Source organism: Solanum pennellii, chromosome 12 (assembly GCF_001406875.1).
Source record: "Solanum pennellii chromosome 12, SPENNV200".
Classification (NCBI taxonomy): Eukaryota; Viridiplantae; Streptophyta; class Magnoliopsida; order Solanales; family Solanaceae; genus Solanum; species Solanum pennellii.
Window position 1 is genome coordinate 7,301,773 of NC_028648.1, and position 9,397 is coordinate 7,311,169.

A 9,397-nucleotide genomic window follows, 5' to 3' on the forward strand; every position below is an offset into this window, starting at 1 on the left:
CACTGAAATGAACGGATTTCGATATAACGAATGTGCCAGAATGATTGTTAGCATGTCTATTTCAACCAACTACGTTGAATTAATTAAATTGTTGCATGAGAAAATGGGGACTGATGGAGAAAATATTCAATTGGATATTTCTGGAAAATATCCATGCTCATTTCAAGGTAACGTTATAAGATTTATTGAGTTCAAAATTGAGAATGACCAATCTTTGGTACAATTTTTTGCCATTCCTCAGAAATTTTTGAACAAGATTGATATAAATCTTTTGGAGATGTATATAAAGATTAGACCAATAAATCAAGATAATCTGTTTCGAATGAATGATCAACATGGTTATCATATGAATTTATTGGCTCAAAATTATGGATTTGCCACATTCAGTCAGCCTCATTTTACATACACTGCAACACATGGTATTCATCAATCATTTGATGAAGGCTCGGGTAGTCAAAGACATATTGAGAGTAGACACAATCAATATGAAATCAGGTAGAATAATCTTTTTAGCTAATTTTATTTAATAGCATGAATAATTAATTATTTTCATTTTTTTGTATTTCATGAATTTTTTTTTTTTACAGAGAAGATGAAGCTACCTTTGATTTGTGTAATGATGCACATGCTCAAAGAAGTGATGAAAATTCGGAGGAGGATGAACCTTCAGAAGATGATGGAGAGAGTAAAGTCATTGAAAGTGAATCCGATGAAGATATTGGAGATTTACCTCAAAATGAAAGTGCGGTGAATTTTCAAAATCAATTTGATGAAATGCAAAATAATGATATACCTTACTTTACAACATTGGAGACTGAGGAAGATATTTTTATCTCTACTCGTGAATCCGAAATGAAATGTTGTTCTGTTTGGGTCGAGGATGCAAAAAAAGATTTAGAAAAAAATATGTATTTTAGTAGTAAAACTAAGTTAAAACGGGCTGTGACAATTTGGAGTTTGCGCAAAAATAAAGAATTTAAGATTGTAATATCAACTAAGAGCGTATGGACTGTGAGATGCAGATTTTATGATTCTTTGGGTTGTCCATGGTTTCTTCGAGGTCGTAAGGTTGGAGGTAGCCTTTGGAAGATAGGAAAGTATTTTAATAATCATAGATGTGAGACTGAAGGGCTTACAACAGGTCACACTAACTTAGATACCAATTTAATTGCATCTCTATTTTTAAATCAAATAAGTAAAAATCCAAAATTGTTGGTAGTGGATGTCATGTCTAAGGTTCATGAAAAATTTGGTCATCAAGTAACATATAGAAAAGCGTGGCTTGGGCGTCAACGCGCATTTACATTGGTATATGGTGATTTTCAGAAATCATTTAGTGAGCTTCCTAAGTTTTTTGCAGCTTTTCAATACTTTAATCCTGGAACAGTTGTGGAATGGAAACACGAAGAGTCAATGAGTTCACCAGAGGTAAAAACTTTTAAGTTTGTATTTTGGGCTTTCAAGCCATGCATTGATGGGTTCCAAACTTGTCGTCCTGTTATTTCAGTAGATGGAACTCATATGTATGGTAAATATGAGATAAAATTGTTAATTGCTGTTGGAGTTGACGGAAATGATAACATTCTTCCTCTTGCGTTTGGTATTGTTGACAAAGAGTCGAAAGAGGCATGGAAATGGTTTTTTAGGAAATTGAGTGCACATGTGATAAAAGATAGAGAAGATATTTGTATTATCTCTGATAGGGCAAAAGGAATCTTGACTAGTTTATCGGAGTTGTGGCGATTGCAGGAACCTCGGGCCTTTCATCGATTTTGTCTGAGACATCTTAAAAGTAATTTTCAATCTCAATTTCCAAATAGGGACCTCAGTAATCTTATGTGGAGGGCTGCTACAACTCATCAAGTAAGGAAGTTTGAAGCTTTGATGTGGGAAATTCAAGAAGAAAATAGAGAAGCATATGAATACCTCATGCGAATTCCATTGGACAAATGGACTGTTAGTCATGATAATGGAAAAAGATGGGGAGTACTGACAACAAATCTTTCAGAGTCTTTCAACGGACTTCTAAAGAAAGCTCGAGGCTTGCCCGTCACTGCTATGGTTAGACTTTCATTGGAGCAAACCGTTGAACGATATACTCGTAGATGTCAAAAAACTCACTAACTTGTTGAGCAAAAGGAATTATGGACAAGCAGTTTCAAAAAGAAGTGGGAGAAAAACTATGAAAATTCAAAAAAACACTTTGTTTATGATTGGAATATATCAGCAGCACCAACTTTCAGCAGTACTGGCTGCAATTTTCAGCAGCACTAAAAATTTTCAGCAACACCAATTTTCAGCAGTACTGGCTGCAATTTTCAGCAGCACTAAAAATTTTCAGCAACACCAATTTTCAGCAATACAGGCACCAATTTTTAGCAGTACTGCCTGCAATTTTCAGCAGCACCAAAAGATTTCAGCAACATCAATTTTCATTACTTATTCTTGGCTCTCTTTTTTTGGACATGTTGGATAGCATAGTGACCGCCTGTAAAGAAAATATAAATGTTTTATTATTCTAAAAGAGAGTAAAACTAAATAAAAAATGTCAGATGTTAAAGTACCAGTCCCACAAGGCTTAAGTTTAATTTTACGCTTCTCCCTCCTTGATGGTTCACTATTTTGAATAGTCGTATCACCGCCTTCATTTGCATCCTTAGGATCATTATCGTCCACATCATGATTCGGGTCCTCTAAATTATTAGTGGCATCAGGGGTTTCAATGATCAGAGGCACGGGCGATGAGGTAAAATTTGGGACATTTTCAAAATTACCAATGACATTCTCAAGTGATGAAAGACTTGGATGACTTGATATTTGTAGAGTCTGTGGCGTCACGTATGGCATGATATCTGTTTCTGACAGTTGATATGTCATATTTGATGCCTGAGTGAATTCATGAGTGCAACCTCCTGAAATAGAACCAATATTATAATTGGATGTTGCTTGATCATCTTCTAAGGCTTCTTGGACATTTTGTGTGGCCTGATCTATTTCAACATGTGTTTGTGCTCTTTCAACAGCACGTTCTCTCCTACCTGCAACACCACCTTTTCCTCGCCTACGAACTGGGTGATGTAACTGGACAGGTTGTACCACATCTCTTCTATAATCGGCTGACACATGAACCCTGTCAGCCTCATGGACATATTTCAAACAATCAGAACCTTGATCTCGCACCATTTTTCTAAACATGTATAAGGCCTCATATGATGGATTATCACCAAGTGTTTTAGCTTCATCAACCATCGAATGAATATGACGCACCTAAATAAATTAAAGTGAAAGTTATTTAATGACGCACCATTAATCTGATGATTTAGATCGGACTATCACTTAAGCAATGAATTCACTGCCAACTAAAGAATGCAACTGGCTGAATTCCAATCATTCATAAAAATGAAAATAACATCTACATCTCCTCATCAGTATCCCCACTTCACTACTCTCACTCTTTTAATTTTCCTATATATATTACCTTTAGCATTTTTCTAAACACTTAGCAGTACCAAGAACAATGAAAAACTTGCCAGCAACTACATTAAACAAAATAAATGACACACTAAAATCAATAAAGACACATAAATCACTTGGCAGCAACAACACTAAACAACAGTAATCAATAAATGGCATACCATAGTTTCATATGCCGTCGAATTAGGCACATAACCTTGTTGATTTTGAGGACGTGAATTAGGATTACCAATAACAAGACGAGTAATGCGCCTGAACCAAATAAGATATGGATCATCATAGCGAAGTGGTTCATTATTAACCGGTGCATCACAACTATATTGGAGACGTTGGTTCCAAAATGATAACCAATGTGCATGTTCCAACTCCCAATTTGTATTTGGTCTTCCTCGACGATCATGGCGAAAGTGGTTGGAATCAAATGGAAACGGAGTTGGTATAGCTTGTTGTAGTCCAAATTGCCTCATAACACGATCTGGCAAATGAACCTCGACCACATCCCAACAAAATATTGGAACTCTAACTCGCCATATGTCTCGTCCAGCATGACAATAGAGAGGAAGACTCTCAATTAAGTCATCGGAATACGGTTCCCAAATAAACTACATGAAAAAAGAAAAGAGCAAAGTGAGTCTTTACATTTACAATATTTATAAATAAGTAAAAGCAATGTACCTGATCTTCTATCATAGAGTCAAGTGCATCCCTATAAACTTTCAACACATGCTTGGTAGTATTCGTCCAACTAAGATGTGCAAACCATCTAGTAGCATGCGGACCCCTAGGCAAACCAACATGACAAATAGTTCTCGCATCTCTGTGGGCTACTATTTGAGGACGGAGAACAGTGACTCTCTCCCACGCCCAAATCTGGGAGAAAGAGTTTTAGGATTACATCTCTAAAAAATTTCATCCTCCAATAACACTACAGAGACAAATTGAAAGAAATATAAATAAATTATATGTACAATCATTAGGTATACCTGAAGTAGTGGCAAAAATCCGGCTATCTCATTTTGAGTACTCTGTGAAGCTTTACAAAGAAAATGATACAAGTATGCCAAGGTCGCACTCCCCCAACTATAAGATCCAATTTTATCGACGTCTTCGAGCATAGGCAAGTACATAAGCTTCAAATAACCACCAGATGTATCCGCCATCATCATACCTGCAATCATCCAGAACATGTAACATCTTGCCTTCTGATTAACCATATCTTGTGTTGCCATGTTCGACAAATGTGGCTGGCTTAACATGTGTGAATTAAATGCAGCAACCTTGATGGAATTTGTTTTGAAGTCTTCACGAGAAGGAACAAAACCTAATAATCTTTGACAAATGTTTTGCCAATCCTCTATGGTCCTTATCATTTCATTACCAAGTACTGGATCACCATTCACAGGTAATCCATACAACACCTCTACGTCCTGCAAGGTAATTGTTGCTTCGCCTGTTCTAAAGTGAAAAGTATGAGTTTCGGGACGCCAACGCTCAACTAGTGCAGTGATCAAACTACAGTCAATAGCAGGCCGATTAGATTTGTAAACACCATATAATCCAGATAATCTAATTACTTCAAGAACTCGTGGATGGATGGGATATTTCTCTATGAGCTTCCAAAAATTTCCATCTTCTCTCCTCGTATTAAGAATCATATTAACATTTCCTTCCCATATATCTTGTGATCTATGAGTAAGTTGTCCCGTTAATACATTCGATTCCAATGGACCGGGATCCAACTTGTATTCACTATCATTAGCCATAAAAAATACCTATGAAATACACATGAAAGTAAACTTAAATGTTAGCCCGAACTATTATGTAGTTTTTTCTTGGCGACATACTTCAAAAGTGATGTAAAGTTATGAAATCACATTTAAAAATTTTAAGGTCATTCTCTTTAATTTGGAAGTGTGTTGATATAAGACAAACCATCTTAGACTACACTAATCAACAATAGAACTTGAGTATAATCTTTTTCTTGATATATGTTAAGAATCAAAATTTACAGAGAATTGTTTGAATAGATGAGACAAATTTGAGGAATCACAGAGAAGAATATAGATTATCATTATTAGATAGTTTCATTGTATGTTTACATCTGTACAGTAGGCTATTTATATAAATGACTAAAGTGCTAATTACAATAATCAAAGTTAACCAACTAATGAGTTACGCAATTTAGGCTAACAAATTAATTATGTTATGTAACTAACTAACAAACATATACTAATCTAAAAGACAATGTAACAATGACTATAGCTATTCTCTCAATGCACTGCTACGCAATCTTCTTCAACAATATACAATTGTTACAACTTTAAATAACAATTCTGAGTTCAGTGACCATGAAACAATCCTTAAATCGAACTAAACAAAACAAGTTACCAGATAACAACTTATTTTGGAATCCAATTTCATGAGTTGGTTGGCACGTTCTTCAATTTATACAAGATAGAATCCTACTTACGATTCAATTCAATTCCTTCGTAAAGAAAAACATACCTTAAGCAAAGAAACTACCTCTCGAAATACTTATGGCGCTGAAATATTGTGAATCTCCTTTTCCGGCAACACTAACGAGAAGAATCGAACCAGCGGCATGCATATGCTCTCTTAGCGAGGGAATGAAAGGGAAAAAAAATATGAAATAGGGTTTAGGTTAGAAGGTGAGGGAAGTGCGGCAGGTGAGGGAAGTGCGGCTAATGGGTAAATTGGATTTAAGATAATAATTCTAAAACGTTACCATCTGTAACGTATTTCGACTTAAACTCTAAAACGTTACTTTCAGTAACGTATTCCAACTTAAACTCTAAAACGTTATTCGTAGTAACGTATTCTAACTTTAACGCCGTCCCCCGTTAGTTTTGGTCTGTTTCTTGGCAGAATTAATAGATGGCCTAATACGTTACTATCAACAACGTTTATACTAGTTTTGTAAAATTTTGAAAAAATATATTACTGTTGTAAATTGATTTAAATAATAAATTATTTTGGTAAAAACCTCACTTTATATTGCGACACTCCCGGTAGCACTGATGAACCTTTAAACTTTTCACTTTAGAGCTGAATATAATTGCAAATTAAAGATGTAGTGTTACAATTCATGACCTCTATCACCATGAAACTAAAGATTTGTATCAACTTTAAAATCAAGTAAAGAAATATAGACGTTGGCAGGTTAGTTCAGTGAAAATTTGATAATACTTTATTGTTTAACTTATTCATAACTTCCTTGAATAGTTTTCTTTGTATAATCAGTGTCTCATTGATCATATTCACTTATGTACCACATTATCATCTTGATAGTACCAAAAACTTAATGAAGCTACCTGCTACATTTTCGGTAATGTTTCGGTAGGATAATACAGTGGCTAATGACCGAAAGCATCAGACATTAAAGATAACAACTTTAAAGTTAGAAGCTCACTGCATTTCACAAGTTGTATACATATACCATCTAAAGATTACACGATCAACTCCATCTTAGGGTGAGAAACGATCAAGTACTCATAGTCATAGTCTAATAGAGAAAAGTGATATCTTTTCTACACTTTAAAAGTTGAATACTCCTATTATTTCTACCTATTACTTCATCGGAATATTGAAAGACTTCTCCTATTAAAGAATCTAACTTTATTCCTTCATATCAACATTTTTCTGTAGTACAGAGTCTTCCTGTAACTATTACATGAAATCATTAGGTGGCCTTTTAGGTCTAGTAGAGCTTTAATCTGAAGGATAGAGAAGTTAGAATTTTATGTGAATGTGTTACTACTGATCTCCTCTTACACACTTTTATATGTAGAATTATCATCCGTAAGTTCTATATATCGTAGGTAAAAGTATTAATAATTTGACATTTTTTGGGTTTGAATGTGAACATTGGCTTTTGAGGCATTTGATATTGTTTCATCTCTTCTCCTAGTTGGCACATTCTAAAATGGACCTCTCTATCACGCCAGTGACATCATCATTATCAGTAACACAAAGAACATCCTAAACTTGATGCATTTTAGTCACATCTCTTAAACTATCATTAATCTTAATTATCTGCAGAATTTTATTATTTAAGAAAAAGTAAGTTCTTCTATCGAGTTTTTAATTTACTATAACCACAAGTGCATCTCTAGAAACCAACACGGTAAATAATAATATCAGCACAAGAAACAACTCCAGGGCATTCAACTTCAACTAATCTCTTAACACCATCGATGAATGAGAAGCCTCTCAATGCCAAATTAGGATTATCTTGCTTTTCAAAGCACATGTCTATCATTATCCTACAAACTTTTAATAGAAACTTTTAATAGAAAGAAGCAAAACAGAATCAGGAACGATGCAAATTTATTTAGTAAGGATGTATGTCAAACAAGACAAAATTATTACTTCCTCCGCTTTATTTTACGTGTCATGGTTGGTCGGGATACCGAGTACAAGAAAATAAGGATGACTTTCAAATCGTATGATCATAAAAACTAAAATTTGTGTAATGCATGAAAGTTTCAGTCGAACCGAGGGAGTTATTCTCACCTTAACCATACAATCTGAGTATGATCGCTACAATATTTGGACCCTGTTGAACTTGTTCATCATGTAGAAAACCATCCAATTTAGTATACAGAGTATTAATCAAGAATGATAGTTAGTGAGGCCAAAAACATGTAGCTATTGAAATTAGAAAAAAGAAGGCAAAAATAAGACTTGCTGCTGCAAAATTTTCTTATTCCTTTTCACGACTTAAAACTTGAAAGGAAAAAAAAGTTGATTTAGGCAGACTATCAAACACTCTCGGTACATTAAAGGAAAACCTCACATAATATTGACATGCATGTAAAAAACTTTACACTAAATTCATCATCAAAGAATCCATCCATCCTAAAAAAGTATTTAAATATTTTGTTACACAAATTTCATTACCGATTGACCCTATTTCCATTTCCAAAATTGAGTATCAAATTTCATTATCAATAAAAATACAATGGCAAAAAGAAATAAGAAACAGAGACGCAGAAAAGAAGGTGAAAAAACTCACAGAATTCAATCTTAAAAGCTTCTGAGTTGAAGATGAAAATTCACGAGCGTTTTGAGCATATGTATTTGTATTGTACAATACATGAATTATCATCCTTCCACGTGTACAAGAGCCAATCAATTAGGGCCAAAAATTATGAGGCCTTAATAGTATAACTTGAAATGCTTTTTGGTACAACTTTTTGGAGCTATGTTCGTCCAACTCAACTCCTACTTCTATATTTAACTTGAAATGCTTTTGGTACAACTTTTTGGAGCTATGTTCGTCCAACTCAACTTATATTTGTAATATTTGTATCTATATAATATTATATTATAAATCATTCATATTCTACAGCTATATACATACATAGATGCAAAACGGATAAGCCCTAAAGTTATATATATTGTTGTTGTTTTCTTTTTCATTTCCGATAATATCTTTCTCTTCTTTTTTTTACATTTGTAGTGACGATGTTACTAATTTTTTTAAGGTTGGTAGGTAATTTGTTTCATTTGTAATGAGTTCTGTTTTTCTTTCTATTTTGCAGTAAATTTTAAATGGAGCACAGGTATGTATTTAAACGTTTTCTGTTCTTTCTTTTTTTGTAATAACTTTTTTTCTACATTTTAGTGAAGATTACGAGATATTTAATTTTACTGATGATGTGAGTTTATTTGTTTTGTATTTGTAATATTTTAGATTAATTTATCACATTGTAATATTATTTTGATTAACACTTAATTTTTCAAAATTTACAAGAGTTGGTCATAATTGGATGAAGTTACTAATTATTCAATCGTTTTTTATAATTTAAAGTTGAGTTTTGAATAATATATATACACAATTTTTTAGAAATTGGATATATATATATATATATATAAATATATATATATATATATATATATA

The 9,397-nt window shown here is 33.4% G+C and overlaps 2 protein-coding genes across 2 annotated transcripts; one reads left to right on the forward strand and one right to left on the reverse strand.

The window, feature by feature from the left end:
* Nucleotides 1–43: 43 nt before the first annotated feature.
* Nucleotides 44–2,124, forward strand: LOC114075220. Its single transcript, XM_027913574.1, has 3 exons — nucleotides 44–167; nucleotides 388–495; nucleotides 588–2,124. Exons 1-3 carry the CDS (start codon nucleotides 154–156, stop codon nucleotides 2,122–2,124), a joined length of 1,659 nt encoding a protein of 552 aa, XP_027769375.1. The 5' UTR covers nucleotides 44–153.
* Nucleotides 2,125–2,185: 61 nt separating this feature from the next.
* LOC107005647 (serine/threonine-protein phosphatase 7 long form homolog) lies at nucleotides 2,186–8,448 on the reverse strand. Its single transcript, XM_027913416.1, has 6 exons — nucleotides 5,980–8,448; nucleotides 4,458–5,246; nucleotides 4,150–4,344; nucleotides 3,636–4,076; nucleotides 2,565–3,267; nucleotides 2,186–2,488 (listed from the first exon to the last, which is right to left on the reverse strand). Exons 2-6 carry the CDS (start codon nucleotides 5,235–5,237, stop codon nucleotides 2,436–2,438), a joined length of 2,172 nt encoding a protein of 723 aa, XP_027769217.1. The 5' UTR covers nucleotides 5,238–5,246; nucleotides 5,980–8,448; the 3' UTR covers nucleotides 2,186–2,435.
* Between the last annotated feature and the right edge of the window lie 949 nt (nucleotides 8,449–9,397).